We start from the raw sequence: 16,177 nt of genomic DNA, 5'->3' as shown, positions 1-16,177 counted from the left end.
CGTGAGCTGCAGCCCGCTTCGTCGGATGCATTTGGTGAAGCGGGCTGTAGCTCACGCTCACCTAAATGGGTTCGCCTCTGAGGTGCCACGAGTCCGCCTTTTCTACCTGTGGGACAGACCCCTTTGCACAGCGGCCCCTTCTCGGCGGGAGAGTCGCCGCTGTGGAGCCGGCAGGCCCCCGGGGAGGTGGCGGGGCCGCGCGCGCAGGCGGGGGCGGGGGGCCGGGCCGGAGGAGCGGCGCTGACACGCGGAGCCCCGCGGCGGGGGGCGGGGAGGCGGCCGCACGCGCTCTCGCTGCCGGCGGCCTGCGCGGGCTCCTCACCCCCAGCGCGGGGGGAGCGCGCGGCGGGAGGCGGCCGCAGCCAGGCGAGGCGATGGAGCCCTGACGCCTGCCATGGAGAGGAAGCCGGGCGGCGAGGATGACTGCGTGGACTCGGGAGCCGAGACGGGAGGGTGAGCCCCGGGCAGGGGAGCAGGCGGCGCAGGGGCTGGGGGCGGGAGAGGAGGCAAAAGGCGGGCGCTGGGGCCCGGATCCGGGTGGAGGGGCCCCCTGCTCCGCAGGGTCCGGGGCAGCGGGGCAGGCTCGCTGAGCCTGGCCGGGGGCGGTCCCCAGAAATGAGCCCGCTTGGCTCGCTGGCGGGGGGGGGGTGCGGTACTCTCCCCCCCCCGCCCCCTGGGCAGCCAGGCGCCCCCCGCCCTAGGGACACCTGGAAGCGGCTGGGCAGCTCGTCTCCCCCGGGAGAGCGCGGTGACGGCCGCAGCGACCCAGAAGCGGAGGCAGCTTGTCCAGCCCGGGACGGCTTCCCCCAGTTCGCTTGCCCGGCTGGCGGCAGCACGAGGGGGGGGGGGGGTTGGGCTGGCTCAGCTCCTGCGTCTTGCTGGTTTGATCCCCCCCCGGACAGAGAGGCCGCTGCACTTGTTGCTTTTCTCTGCTCCCTCTTTCGTTTTGCTCCTGCTCCGGGAGGCAGCCGCGGGGCCGCAGCTCGCTCCCCGGTTCTGTTTGTCTTGCCTGGTGAGTGAAGTTCAAGCTTTGCGCTGTCAGCGTTACGTTGCTGATTGGGAAACCGCTGAGCTGCATCTGGGCTGGGTCATAAACACTCAGGGTGTTTGCTCCTTAGGTCAGGGCACACAAACGATGTGTCTATAATGTCAGTCACAAATAATCGTTACATGTTGGTGCAGCCGGAGTGCCCCTTTGATTTCCACTCCGTTTTCCTGGCTGTTCGTTGTACTGTATTCCAGAAAGGCCCATACAAACAAGGCAGTGTGCAAGCCCACCGCAGGGGCTCTCAGGGGACATGCACAGGAGCTGAAATGTACTGCTGCGCGCAAGACTGGGACAGCTGCAGCCAAGAGGCTATCTCCTTCCAGCTCTTGTCTCCTCCTGCCCAGCTCCACAAAGGACTGGGGCGGGGGGTCTCTTAGCCAGCTCCCACCTGTTGATCCTCCTGTTATAGTGCCCTGGGGAAACGGGAAATATTCTATCTCATAGGTTTCAGAGTAGCAGCCGTGTTAGTCTGTATTCGCAAAAAGAAAAGGAGGACTTGTGGCACCTTAGAGACTAACAAATTTATTAGAGCATAAGCTTTCGTGAGCTACAGCTCACTTCGTTGGATGCATTACATTGCTTCGGATGCATCCGATGAAGTGAGCTGTAGCTCACGAAAGCTTATGCTCAAATAAATTTGTTAGTCTCTAAGGTGCCACAAGTCCTCCTTTTATTTTTTTCCAAATCCCCTTCTGTTCTCACTCCCATCTACTGTTGTTGCAACCTTCTGCCCCTCTCTATGGCAGAGACAGGGTATTTCCCCTGCAGCCCTATCTCAGATGCTGCTGCCTTCTCCTGTCACCTGGCTTCCTGTGGAAAGGGAGGCTGAGTCCTCAAGTAGGACTTCTGTGGAGGGGGCATGGACAAGGGATTTGCAGCCCTCCTTACCTCTTGGTCTCATCTCCCTCTCTTCTCCTGTCTTTAGGGGGAGGGAGGGAGAGCATGGAGGGGTGCCTTTAGCCCTTGGCTGCCTCTTGGCTCTGCTTAGAGAAGGCTGCCACCTCTCCATCTTGTCCCAGCTACTCTAGATCTTTTCTGGGCTCTACAAAGGGGCTTGAAGGTCTTCTCCTGCCATCCTTCCCTCCCAGGTCAGTACCTCCTGACTTCTTGCCTGGATTTTTTCTTCTAGCTTGGGTCATGCAGAGAGACATAGTGTTGTGCATGTGTACAACAGATGCTTCCTTTCCAGCTATGAAGGAGTCGGAGGAGTCAAGAGCATTCCTGTTTCTCACCTTGGTCCCTGGCCGCATACAGGAGTCTGGGGAGTAAAGAAGGGGGCTTTCTCTCTCCCACACCAGTCATGGATTCAAATTGCTTCTGAGTCCCATGATGAGATTCAGGAAAAGAGGAGGCACCTTGACCTCAACCGGTGCTGGTGGATTATACCCTCTGTAATGTACGAGATCCATGTCATTATGCTAGTGTATAAGATAGGAAGTGTGACAAACAATGAAACTGATTCTGCCACCTGCTGTCAGATGCTGAGTAAACAATTTCAAAATAATATTATTACTGGTTTAAAAAAAAAAAGATTCAGCTGCATATGGGATTAGGTTTATGATTTCCTTTTATATTCATCATAATCAAATGAGCAAAATTAAATACCTTTGTTATAAATTACACGTTTTTCTGCACATTTCTGTAATCATGAAAGATTGTGGGCTATTTTTCCCTTTCACCTGAAATAGCTACAATATTATGGACATGACTAATCCCTGCAGGTTAATGTTTTTTATCTGGCTTCAGCATAAAGGAAAAAATCCACACTTTTTTTTCTATTTGTTGGGCAACAGGCTTTTCATTTCACCCTCTGGGAATCTGGAATGTGAATAAAGGGAAAACAACATAATCAGCTAATTCATAGCTGGGTCAAAGTTCAGAAAATCCTTGACTTGTCAAGTCACTTTTAATTTACCATGCTCTTCCAAAACAGAAAAACCTGTCTTTTGTTGGAAGGGGCACTTAGAAGGATTTGCCCCAGATGGTGACATTAGCCTTTAGACCTTAGTGATCAGCGTGGCAGCTACTTGTCTGGTGTTGATGAGCTATTAATATTGATGATTTTGTGTCACATCCCTGTCACACTTTTGACACTGGAACATGTAGCTTTAGCAGAATGCACTGTTTTTCAGAATTTTAACCATGACATATGGTAATTATCAACTAGAATGCTTTACACTGAAATATGTCTTGAAAAGAAATAGGTCATTGCATTTTCATTATTTTACTATGTTTAGCAGATGTTAGTCGGTGATAAACATGTGAAAGAGGCACATGTAACTATATTTTTATTTTTGTTTACTCAACAAATCAACTGCTCATATTTAGGCTTGGAAGGATGAGATTTTTATTGGTAAATGTTGATAAACGTTGATTTCACCATATATACACAAACAGATGAGAAAATATGTCTACCAATAATAGAAATTTACAGATAAGTTCTCAAGCAGTTCCTACTTAGCCAATTAGAGTTTGATTGAAGGCTATTTACTTTGTATATTGTGACATGTTGTTGACAATTTGTGTTTTAATGGTTATAAAGTTTAACTTTTTTTAATCTCAACGGCTGTCATTAAATAATTTTGGCTGACTTCACCCGTGATTTCCCTCAACTGTGAAAATTTAAATGGATAAAAAACGTTTAAAAATAATATCAATATTGTGTGTCAAAATTATATAAATTGAATTCTATCAAGGCTACTCATATTGTTTGCTTATTACTCTTAAAGCAGAAATAGGGTTTTCTGTATCTTCATAATAGTATTGCAAAAACTCAGCTGATTTCCTTGTTATGTAGCTATTTCAGTGATGAGAGAATCAATTGACACCTATTTTTAAGTTCAACAATCATACTATCAAAGTATTCTTAGAACAACTGTCAAAATAATTCAGTAGCAGTTTTATTATTGTACATCAATTGGTCTCTTTTTATCATTCAGTGAATAATAGTGTGTTGACACTCTAGCAAATCCAGGCTTTGTGAACCATTTTCATCTCTATTCAAGCATGAGCTTTATATATATGTATTGCTAAAACTGTTATATAGCAACTAACTACCACTATAATTCATGTTTCAGAGTAGCAGCTGTGTTAGTCTGTATTCGCAAAAATAAAAGGAGGACTTGTGGCACATTAGAGACTAACAAATTTATGTGAGCATAAGCTTTCGTGAGCTACAGCTCACTTCATCAGATGCATTCAGTGGAAAATACAGTGGGGAGATTTATATATACAGAGAACATGAAACAATGGGTGTTATCATACACACTGTAAGGAGAGTGATCACCTAAGATGAGCTATTACCAGCAGGAGGGGAGGGGGGAGGAAGAAAACCTTTAGTAGTGATAAGCAAGGTGAGCCATTTCCAGCAGTTGACAAGAACATCTGAGAACAAACCGGTCATCTTAAGCGATCACTCTTCTTACAGTGTGTATGATAACACCCATTGTTTCATGTTCTCTGTGTATAAAAATCTCCCCACTGTATTTTCCACTGAATGCATCCAATGAAGTGAGCTGTAGCTCACGAAAGCTTATGTTCAAATAAATGTTAGTCTCTAAGGTGCCACGAGTCCTCCTTTTCTTTTTACTATAATTCATGAAATAGTTCCATAAAATGTATTTTTCTTCTTGAGCTGATGCTGCTGTTAGCCATAATAGTAGGCAAACCCCTATTGTACAGCAGAGTTTGATTCCAGTTTTAAACCATCGTTTTACAAATCCACTTGAATGTATCTTTGTGCGACTGTATGTTCTTCAGTTGATCAAGTTGGAAAGCAGATCAAAAACAAACACGGCTGCTACTCTGAAACCTGTCAGTATATTTTAAGTTACTGAATCCAATAAGACTGAATTGGGCTTAGTTGCCAAGTACCTAAATAAAGAGACTAGAACATATAAACCAATTAGTTTGTATTGGCTGTTTCTTAATGAGATTTGAAAGAGTTCCATCATCACCTTTGGCTAAACTAAATGTATCTGTTTCTCAGAACAATGTAATTCTGGGTTTTCAAAATCACTGCCTTTTTTCAGTTGTTACTGAACACCCTTCTCTGTCCCCAAAACCAAGTGCCACCATATACAGCTGCAATCTGTGACAGAACACCCATTGATATTGAGGAAGGCTGCATGTTTAGAGAGAGAGAAAAATATACATAGCCTTATTTTTTTCTTATATATACCCTCTCCTTTAATTGGAAGGAAGGGTGGGGGAAGCAACAAATGAGGAGGAGGATGACATATGTATGCAAATGAAAAATTAATACTAAACTGTCTGAAAGAGTGACTTGCAATAATATGTTTTCTTTGTCTTAGTTTTACTAAAGTTAATCCATATGGCTTTTATGATTCATGACTTTTTTATATGAACCATAAGGCACAGTTTTCTGTGCAATGCTATATTTTTCTTTAAAAATACCAAAACAAAGTATCTTTAAAAATAATTTTAGAATTTGTTGTGCATATACTTTTTAATGCCCAGGACCTATTCTTGCTGTCTTTTGAAGTCAATAATAAAACTTCAGTTGAATTCAGTGAGGGCAGGATTGAGGTCTGTAGTAAGGTTTTTAATGCATGTGAAAAGCTTTAAAGAGTTAACAACTTGCAATATTAATTTTCTAATATATTCAAAGCTCTAATTTTCCCCTTCTTTAATTAGAAGTTATTTGAAACTGCGACTTTAAGAATCTTTTCCACTTACATTTCAAATAATTAATTATTAATCTTTTTAGTGAAAGTCAGGAAAAAACACCCATATAGAACATAAGAAAGGCAGTTATAACTTATTGTATGGACAAAATATAAATGTTCCACTTATGTCTTCATGGTTACGTTTCAAATTGAATCCATTGCTTATTAAATTGTAAAGCTCTTGCCTAATTTTGGGAGGCAGGAAAACAGTGGTGTTTGTGCATTGCTTGTGTCAACATGGAGAAACCCAAGCTGGTGTCTTTTTTTTATCTTGTATGAACATGCATCCTATATCAGATATTTTTAAAAGTATATTTGACAAATTATGAACACTTTTTGCACCTACCTGCATTGTTACTTTTTTGTGCATTAAATGTTTCCTTAAACATCCCTTTTCATCATTGTATTCTCAAAGTTGATCACTACATGGTATATGTGAGCTTCTTGACCATGCTGCCGTTATGTAGTGGTGCTACTCGGGGCTCTGTCACTGGCTCCCTACGTAACCATGAATAAGTCATTTAATCCCTCTGTGCCTTGGTTTACCTAGCTGTAAAATGGGTGTAAAATACTTGCATGTCGAAACAGAATTAAAATAATCTATTTAATGTTAATCTTCAAACAAATGGGCCATGATGCTTAAAATAAAATAAATAGTCTCATGAGTTGATTTTATTTATTTTTTGGTGCCACATAGCTCAGCTTACAGACACTCACTTATGAATTTGTATGTTAAGATACATCTACACGGGGGGGGGAGTGTCCATAGCAGAGTGTCTCGGAGCCTGGGTCAACTGAGTTGAGCTCGTTAAGTTCGTGTTACAGGACTATATATAGCATTGTAAACATTTGGGCTGGAGCCCAGGCTCTGAAACCCAGGTCACCCAGTCAATGATGGTTCCCCATTCACAATTACATTTTGAGACCTACCAGTTAACCAGTTTTTAATCCATTTAATGAGTGGCATATTGTATATTATTCTAGTTTTTTAATCACAATGTCATGTGATACTATGTTAAACATGTTACAGGAATCTAAGTATATTATATCAACATTAATGGTCCAGCGAGCTCCTCAGGCAGCTCTTTTAAAACTCTTGAATGCAAGTGTTCTGGAGTTGCTGATTTAAAAATGTCTAACTTTAGTAGCCCCTTTTTAACATTCTCCATAAATACTAGTAGAATGGAAAGAGTATTCTTATCACCATGTGATGAGCGTATATCATTTGTTTTCCCCAAATACAGAACAGAAATATTCATTGCATATGTCTTCCTTTTCTGCATTATTATTAAGTCTACCATTTTCATCTAATCGTGGACCGATACCATTGGCAGGATTTTTTTTGTTCCTAATATATTTAAAAAACTTTCTTATTGTCCTTAACTGTGCTAGCCATAGATTTCTCCTTGTGTCCCTTTGCTTCATTTATCAATTTTCTACAATTCCTACTTGATTTGTATTCATTATTATCAACTTCCACCTTCTTCCATTTGTTATATATTTATAGCTGCCTTCACCTCCCTTCTTAACCAGGTCATTTTTTAAACCAGTATGGCCTTCTTCCTTGATTGTGGCATTTTTGGCATCTGTACGGTGTCCATAAACGATTCCCAATTATCATTCACATTTTTCTGATTAAATTCTTCCTTCTAGCTGATTTGGTTCATCCCTCAGATGTCAGTCTTGCATCATATATTGTGTCCATTTATGTGTAACTCTCAGGAGAAGAAAAGGAGGACTTGTGGCACCTTAGAGACTAACACATTTATTTGAGCATAAGCTTTTGTGAGCTACAGCTCACTTCATCGGATGCTGCATCCGATATATTCAAATATATTCAAATATATTTAATGGAGCTTTTGTCACAGATTGGTATTGAAATGATTTCTGCCACCAGGCATCACCAATGTAATGCAAAAGTTTCAATATGCTCTTTCATATCTCAGTAGAGAAACCTGCTAATATATTATTATAGATATGGTCCTTGAAAGCAACTTTTACCTAGACTTTAATAACTGAATTTTTCTAGCAGGGAGATCTGTACTGACATCTACTATAATTGAGCCAGAACAGTGTATGCATTATTGGTTAGTGGTTCATTCCTTTGGTGTACTCTGTACTACTATTTAAAGAACAAGGTACAAAATCCTAGGCAGGTAAGCATCATGCTTTCAGCCACCTGAGAAATACACCAGAAGCTGCATGGCACATACTGGTGTGGTTATTGCTATTCCACTATATTTAAAATATTATAAATGGCAGTTTAAAGCACAGGAATTACACTGCTACCAGAGGCTCTCCAAAACCATTAAAATGTTAGTAAACATCCCTTTGTACTAGTTAAATTGAGAGACAGATGGTCATATTCTGAACTTTCTCTGTCTGGTAGAAATCTAAAGCAACTCCATTAAAATACAATGTTATCACTTACACTAATGCAGTGATCTTGGTTACTCTGGTGGAAATCCAGTGAAGTTAGTAGAGTTGCTTTGGATTTATACCAATGTAAGTGAAATCATAATCTGATCCATAGGAATTGAGTGACTTGCTCAAGGTCACACAGCAAGCTGGTGTCAGAGTCAGCAATAGAACCTAGTTCTCCTGACTCATAAGCCTGTAGTTAAATCACTATACCATGCTCTTCCCCATGTGCCTATTTAATAATTGTTTATTTAAGGATGAAAAGAAGCCTCTTAGGCAAAACTGTGATGTGAAAGAATAGTTCCTAGGTAAAAGGGGATAGGGAAAAATCTCAGTACAATAGGTGTCCTCATGACAGTGATGGGGCAAGCAAAGGGAGCAAGCAGCAGGAGGGCTGTCAACTCTTACATAATTTCTTTTTCCTGGTATAAAGAAGGCCTGGAGAAGGAGACTTTTAGACATGGGAGGGAGGAGAGGCTGTTAAACCTAGAAATAGAAACAATGACTGGACAGTGAGTAAAACAACCCTTCACACACGCTCTCACTTTTTATTTTTTTTTATTTATTTATTATATATATATAAACACACACACCCCTTGCTTCAGAGCCTTTGTTACTCCACTACCTCCCCCTAAGATAACTGGAAGGTCTGAAAATGATCCTGTATAGGAGATGCATCCTCCTTACCCATTCTTGCCTGAACTTCCCCTTCCGTTTCGCCTTTAAAGGGTAACATCCTTCATTTTAAAACATGCAGAAGTAATGGCTGGTACAAATCCCTGCCTCTGTCCCCAGTACTGCCCAAGACTGTGGCTCTTATACTTCACCATTAAGGTCAATGATAGCTTTGCCATTGACTTCAATGAACATAGGATCAAGCCCTATAACAGCTGCTACTGCTCCACTAGTCACTTCTTGCATCCCTTCCCCAGTCTATGTTCAGAACACAGTCCACAGAATGCTTTCCCGAGGGAATTGGTAGAAGCCCCATCACTTGGAACATTTAAAATGGGGATGAGAACAACATCAGTACATGAACTAGCAGGAACAAAACGACATTCCAGGAAGCTGGGGCTAAATGACTTAGGAGATTTTTACTTGTTTAAATTTATGACCTGTCAAAGTGATTGTTCATTTTGCATAGTACCTAGAATGCTTAAAATATTTGCAAGAGCTCCAGAACTCAAGTACTCCAGCTAGCTATCATTATTAGAAAAAGAGAGCAACATACTGTTTTGGGTTTTGTTTGTTTTGTTCCCTGAGCAAGTTATCAGATGTCTTCTCATTTCTTAGTCTTTTGAGTAACTTTTTAAGTTTTTCTGTGCAAACATGAGGGCTAGGAATTTACTTTTTTTGAAAAATAAAAAGCTGAGAGTCTCGTATTCACTTCCAAGATCTGCAGCTTTAAGAAAAGCATAAAATATCACAAAATTGAGAGTTGTCAACACATAGTAAATAACCTGTGATTTCTATTAAAAATCTCTTCGACAAACTTTCAGCCCCAGCTCACAATAAAAAGGGCTTATATTTTGATTTGTAAAATGAAATCACAGATTAATTGGTGATCATAAAAGTTTATTTGCTCCTTCAGGAATGAATAAAAATTTCAAAGATTCAGTTATATAGTGAACAGCTGCAAAATTAACTACCTAGCCATCTTCAAAATACTGAACAGCACTAGTTCTTGTGGACAATAAATTGAATAAAGCTAATGTGGAACTTCTAGACTGGGGCTCTGTTGAGATATGACATTATAAAGAAGAAAAAAGAGACCAAAAAGACTTCTCCAAAGGGTAAAAACCTCGTTCTTCAATTAATCGTATTTCTAAGATCAGTTTTATGGTTTCCTTCAAACATTGTGCAAAGGACAATTCAATTTCTCTTCTGTCTACAGAATGCACATTAGAAATTTCAGGTGCAAAGCATTTTTGGAGAAATTCGGAAGGGGAGAAGGGTCAAAATCCAGCAGTATTGGAAAATTAGTTACAGCCTAAAAGAGTTTCTTCTCTAGTTGTGTAGTCTCTATAGATATTTTTAACATTCCTGCAGAATGTCAGCTATCTTGAGGGCACATTCAAAATATTTTCCATAGTGAGTTATTTTACTATAAAAATAACTGTATGTAGATTTTAAGTAGTTTGACAGTTTAAAGCAAATTAAATAAAGTCAATAGTTTCCTTTGCCAAATTTGTGTATGATCTTTTAAAGATTTAAATATAGTACAGCCCTGCTGAACTAAGATTTTTGTCTTGCAGATCTGAGTACAGCTGCATGTCCTCTACAAGCAGTGAGTATAATTTTAAGACCTTTTAAAAATAAAATCTCACCCTTTTCTTTTTCATTTGCTTTCTGTTAATGTCTGCTTAATGCAATAAAGAAATCTCCAGGTTTTCAAATTATGTTACAGTGATATGTCTTGGATCTATCTAAACTATTCTCCATCACTAGCAGCAATGTGTTTTAAAGATTAAAGTAATAATAATAAAAGGAGAAATAAAAAGACAAAAAAGTTTTGATTGACAGACCTTTTACAAAAATCCTGTATACAATTTAAAAAGCCTCTTGGCTATTATGTTTACTGAAATCAGTTCTTCAATGTATGGGTGGGATTTGCAAAAACACTTGGCACTAGAATAACTCTGCTCCCATTAAGATCAATAGTAAAACTCCCTAAATCTTGGTTCTGCTTTACACAACAGCACCGAACACACTTACTTTACCACTTATATGCCCAGTTTGCTCTGATCTTGTGTGACCTGGCCGGGTGTAGAGAGGGCTCATGCAAATGATCATTTAAATATTTCCTCTCACCATCTGTTTCCACCACCAAGCAGATCTTCATCCCTAGCCTCTCACTGGTCCTGTGAAGTTCACTGCAGTAGGCTCTGGGGCTTCAGTAACCCATGCAGAGCTGTTGCAAGTGAAAAAGGGGGACTGAGATGAGTCCCTAAAGTACAGTCAGAAGAGGAAAAAGTAGTCATCAAAAATCACGGGAGGGAGTAGCCCTGACCACTGTGTGGGTGGTATCCTAGATTGGTCCTGTATTCCACTGCCAAGTGACAGCTCTATTTCAAAGCTGTTATCAGGGAGATAGCTGAGTTCCCAGGGAATTACATATGCCACCTACATGCTAAGGACCCCATCCATGCTCTGCTTGGAACTCAGTTTGGAAACAGTGGTTCAATGGATGGATTGGTTGGCCAGTGTGGATAGGGCCAAACTAAGTTACAACCATGCTCAAAGATATAAAGAGTAAAATCATAAGAAGATAGGGTAGAGCAGAGGTGGGCAAACTACAGCCTGCAGGCCACATCCGGCCCATGGGACCCTCCTGCCTGGCCCCTGAGCTCCTGGCCCGGGAGGCTTGCCCCCAGCCCCTCCCGCTATTCCCCCTCCCCCACAGACTCAGCACGCCATGCTGCCTGTGTAGTGTATTAAACTGCTCCACGTAGGAATGTGCTACTGGTAGCAGTTACGGAGAGCAATTTACTACACTACACCGGCGCAACGGTCTGGGTGGCGCGGCTGTAGCGCCGCCAGCCACTGGTGCTCTGTGCTGCGTGGTGGGGGGGTTGGATAGAGGGCAGGGGACTTCGGGGTGGTGGTCAGGGGGTGTGGATGTGGATGGGATCAGGGCAGTCAGAGGGCGGGGAACAGGATGGGGGCAGGGGTCCCGTGGGGGAAGTCAGGTTGGATGGGGTGGTAGGGGGCAGTCAGGGGCAGGGGTTCCAGGGGCAGTCGGGACAGGGAGCGGGGGTGGTGGTGGTGGATGGGGCAGAGGTCCTGGGGGGACTGTCGGGGAATGGGGGGTGGTGGACAGGGCAGGAATCCCGGGGAAGAGGGCTGTCAGGGAGCGAGAAGCAAGGGGGAGTGGATAGGGGGCGGGGGCACAGCCTGGCACAGCTTCCGCTAATCAGCCCTCCATACAATTTCCAAAACCCAATGTGGCTCTCAGGCCAAAAAGTTTGCCTGCGCCTGGGGTAGAGTGAGAGCACAACTCGGAAACATGGTTTGGCTAGTCAATGTGAATAGGGCCTCAGAGTTTTTAATGATTAATGTCGTTTCAGCAAAGGCCACAGGAATTAGAAATGAGTGAGTGCCTATTATAAACTGATGCCAAGAAAACATAAGGGAAGAGAATTCTGTAAGGCATTTCTTCGTTTGAGCTTAAAGAAGGGAGAAAGTGAACTGAAAGTTTCCAGTCTTCCCAAATATTTCTTATGAACAGATTAGATTTCAGGTTAACTAAGTGATAAAAGATGAAACACAGAATCTGGTTTCTTTTTTCCAGTGATGTGATATGGCAAATTTTTCTGCTTTCAACAAAAGGAATTTCACGTGGTACTTTTCAGTCTTCTACAATAATGACTTTATCTTCCCAAAAATATTCTGTCATTTACTGGAAGAACTATATCTACTACTCTCTGAATCCCAGAAATGGTTGTTCAAGCAAAACTGCAAATAAAGCCCTCTTACCAATGTAAAATGGCATCTCTTCCCCCTAATTCCCTCCTGATTTCTCCTCATAGGTGCAAGCTGTTACTCAGTGAACACTACAGAAATTCACAAAGATGACTTTCCCATCCTGCAACCCTAATTCTCTTATAATCAGAAGAGAGCTGTCAAATGTCCTCCATGCACATGATTTTGGGTGAAATGGAGTTTCTCTAGCCAGTTCCACACAGGTGTCCAGCTCTCAGACTAATTCCCCAAGGTATCACCTGCCAGAAGGAATAATTTGAGGTTTTATCTATCTCTTATTGAAGTCAGTGGGAATATTTTAATTGCTTTCAGTTTAATTCCAATTCACTGAGAGTTGTATCAGGCCCTTAACGAATAAAGTTATCTACATGTCTGAATCCTGAGCTGATGTGACTGACAAAGGGCTAGCTGTCTGTCTGCTGTATGTATGTCTCCAGTGAGCAGTTCAGGCCTTTAGCCTAAGAATGTTCTTATTATTTGAATGTATTCCTGGTTTCCCACTGGCAGAGATCATTCTCTATATGGTTGGCAGATTATGGGCCCAATAATAATTAGTATTTGACAAATGAACTCACTGATGAGGCTTAAAGCAAAGTATTTCTCGTCTAGACATTGACTTGTAATCAATTATTTATTTATATTACTGCTGTGTTGAGTAAAAACAATAGGAGCAAACTCATCTTGGTAATTCTTTCTTGTAACAGATTTGTACATGCAAGTGATTTCAGTTACATGCCAGCTGCAGTTTGTCACATTAAATGTGGTGACCTAGATGTTGTGCTGACCAAGGCAGTCCAGGATGTGGTGGGGATTACAATAGTATTTTAACACCAGTCCTTTGTCAGTACTGGGAAGTATTATCATTCTGGCAGAGACAGAAGAGTTCAGGAGACAGGACAGCCTTTTTACATACAAACTTAAAAATGTGATGTGTCTCTCTTCTGCTTCCAAGACAAGTGAGGCTGGTGTAGCACCGCAAACTATGGGATTTAGTTTTTTATTTCATAGACATTGTGTGGTCAGTCTGTTCAGACAGCACTAGAGGAACAGTAATATTTGAGTAGATCAGACTGTGAACTCTTCAGGGCAGGGACTACCTTTCTACTCTCTATAGAGCACCTACTATAACCATGCACCAAATCTGATTCGGGCCTCTAGTTGCCACTGAATTACATATAATAAATTTTAGAGTAGCAGCTGTGTTAGTTTGTATTCGCAAAAAGAACAGGAGTACTTGTGGCACCTTAGAGACTAACAAATTTATCTGAGCATAAGTTTTCGTGGGCTACAGCCTATTCATCAGATGCATGGATGCATCTGATGAAGTAGGCTGTAGCCCATGAAAACTTGTGCTCAAATAAATTTTAGTCTCTAGGGTGCCACAAGTACTCCTGTTCTTTTTGCAAATAATAAATTGTAATTTGTTTTAAAACTCTTTAGAAAAAAGAGCAGAGGTTAGCTCTTGGCTTTATAAGTCCACATGAAAACTCATTGCTCCACATCCCAATATTAAATCACTTGACAGAAATGATTTCCATGTCCCCAGTAAAGAGTAAAAACAATGGAGTAATGTTTACTTTTATATTGCTGCTTTCATCCCAAAGGACTTCACAAATTATATGCGCAGTATAGGGATCCACTAAAATGAACTGCCAAGGTTGAGGATAGTAACTAACCAACACATAGTAGACAGCAAAACAATTTGGAGAAGGGAAGAGAAGAAATTTGGGGCAGAGATAGTAGGGCAAACCCCTATTCTTACTAAAGATTCTCTGGCAATTTTCATTTTTGTCTGATTTGCAAATGACTCTTCTGAAAGACCCCTTTCTGGTGAATGGCAGTTTTCTAACGTAGAAGGTTAAAGAGCTTTATGGTCCTGCCAGGATTGTAATCTATAGTTCTGTGGAGTGTTGGGTTTCAAATTTGAATCTTAAACTAGTAAGCCATTCTTTCTGGCAGATTTCTGAATCAAGTCAGCTGGGCAAAGGTTTACTACAGAGATGCCAAAGAGGAAACTAGGAAAGGTGACTTGTCAGGTGACTTCATTGCACTCAGTTCAGTTGCTCATTGTGAAGACTATTAAACTCTGCTGCAGAGAAGACTGCAGAAGTTTTGTAGGCTACTCTGCCAATACAAAATCATGAGAGCCATGGACTTGAGGGGAAACATAAATATGATAGGGAAGGCCAAGAAATAATTTGAAGAACAGCTAGCCAAAGACTCAAAAAATAATAGCAAAAAAATTAAGAACATCAGAAGCAGGAAGCCTGCTCAACAGCCAGTGGGGCCACTGGATGTTCAAGATGCTAAAGGAGCACTCAAGGACAATAAGGCCATTGTGGAGAAACTGAATGAATTCTTTTAATCTGTCTTCACGGCTGAGGATGGGAAGGAGATTCCCAAACCTGAGCCATTCTTTTTAGGTGACAGATCTGAGGAACTGTCCCAGATTGAGGTGTCATTAGAGGAGGGAACAAATTGATAAACTAAACAGTAATAAGTCACCAGGAATAGATGATATTCACCGAAGAGTTCTGAAGGAACTCAAATGTGAAATTGCAGAACTACTAACTTTAGTCTGGTTTCAGTAGCAGCCGTGTTAGTCTGTATCTGCAAAAAGAAAAGGAGTACTTATGGCATCTTAGAGACTAACAAATTTATTTGAGCATAAGCTTTCGTGAGCTACAGCTCACTTAATCAGATGCCTAGTCTGTAAGCTATCCTTTAAATCAGGTTCTTTACCGAATGACTGGAGGATAGCTAATGTGATGTCAATTTTTAAAACAGGTTCCAGAGGTGATCCCGGAATTACAGACGGGTAAGCCTGACTTCAGAACTGTGCAGACTAGTTGAAACTATAGTAAAGAACAAAATTGTTAGACACACAGATTAACATAATTTGTTGGTTTCAGAGTAGCAGCCGTGTTAGTCTGTATTCGCAAAAAGAAAAGCAGTACTTGTGGCACCTTAGAGACTAACAAATTTATTAGAGCATAAGCTTTCGTGAGCTACAGCTCACTTCATCGGATGCATCCGATGAAGTGAGCTGTAGCTCACGAAAGCTTATGCTCTAATAAATTTGTTAGTCTCTAAGGTGCCACAAGTACTGCTTTTCTTTTTGCATAATTTGTTGGGGAAGAGTCAACATGGTTTTTGTGAAATGATGCCTCACTAATGTATTCAAATTCTTTGAGGGGGTCAACAAGCATGTGAATAAGGGGAATCCAGTGGATATAGTGTACTTACATTTTCAGAAAGCCTTTTGACAAGGTCCCTCACCAAAAGCTCTTAAGGAAAGCAAGCTGTCATGGGATAAGAGGGAAGGTCCTCTCATGGATCGGTAACTGGTTAAAAGATAGGAAACAAAGGGTAAGAATAAATGGTCAGTTTTCAGAATGGACAGAGGTAAATAGTGGAGTCCCCCAGGGGTCTGTATGGGGATCAGTCCTGTTCAGAATATTCATAAATGATCTGGAAAAAGGGGCAAACAGTGAGATGGCAAAATTTGCAGGTGAATCAAAACTACTCAAGATAGTTA

General features: G+C 41.5%; 1 protein-coding gene across 6 annotated transcripts in view; it reads left to right on the top strand.

Annotated features, from left to right (window-relative positions):
• Positions 1 to 261: 261 nt before the first annotated feature.
• Positions 262 to 16,177, top strand: part of FAM124A (family with sequence similarity 124 member A) — a 79,802-nt gene continuing 63,886 nt past the window's right edge. For 4 of the 6 annotated variants that reach the window (XR_005290765.2, XM_038388115.2, XM_038388114.2 and 1 more), the window contains exons 1-3: positions 262 to 453; positions 2,178 to 2,444; positions 10,413 to 10,444. Coding sequence is in view for 5 of the 6 variants with exons in the window: in XM_038388115.2 (XP_038244043.1) it covers positions 395 to 453; positions 2,178 to 2,444; positions 10,413 to 10,444 (358 nt within the window). In the remaining variant the exon portion in view is untranslated. The remainder of the gene's footprint in view (positions 454 to 2,177; positions 2,445 to 10,412; positions 10,445 to 16,177) is intronic. The other 2 variants (XM_038388117.2, XM_038388119.2) reach the window with 2 other exon arrangements.

Source organism: Dermochelys coriacea, chromosome 1 (assembly GCF_009764565.3).
Source record: "Dermochelys coriacea isolate rDerCor1 chromosome 1, rDerCor1.pri.v4, whole genome shotgun sequence".
NCBI lineage: Eukaryota > Metazoa > Chordata > Testudines > Dermochelyidae > Dermochelys > Dermochelys coriacea.
This window is presented reverse-complemented; position numbering and strand designations above follow the sequence as displayed.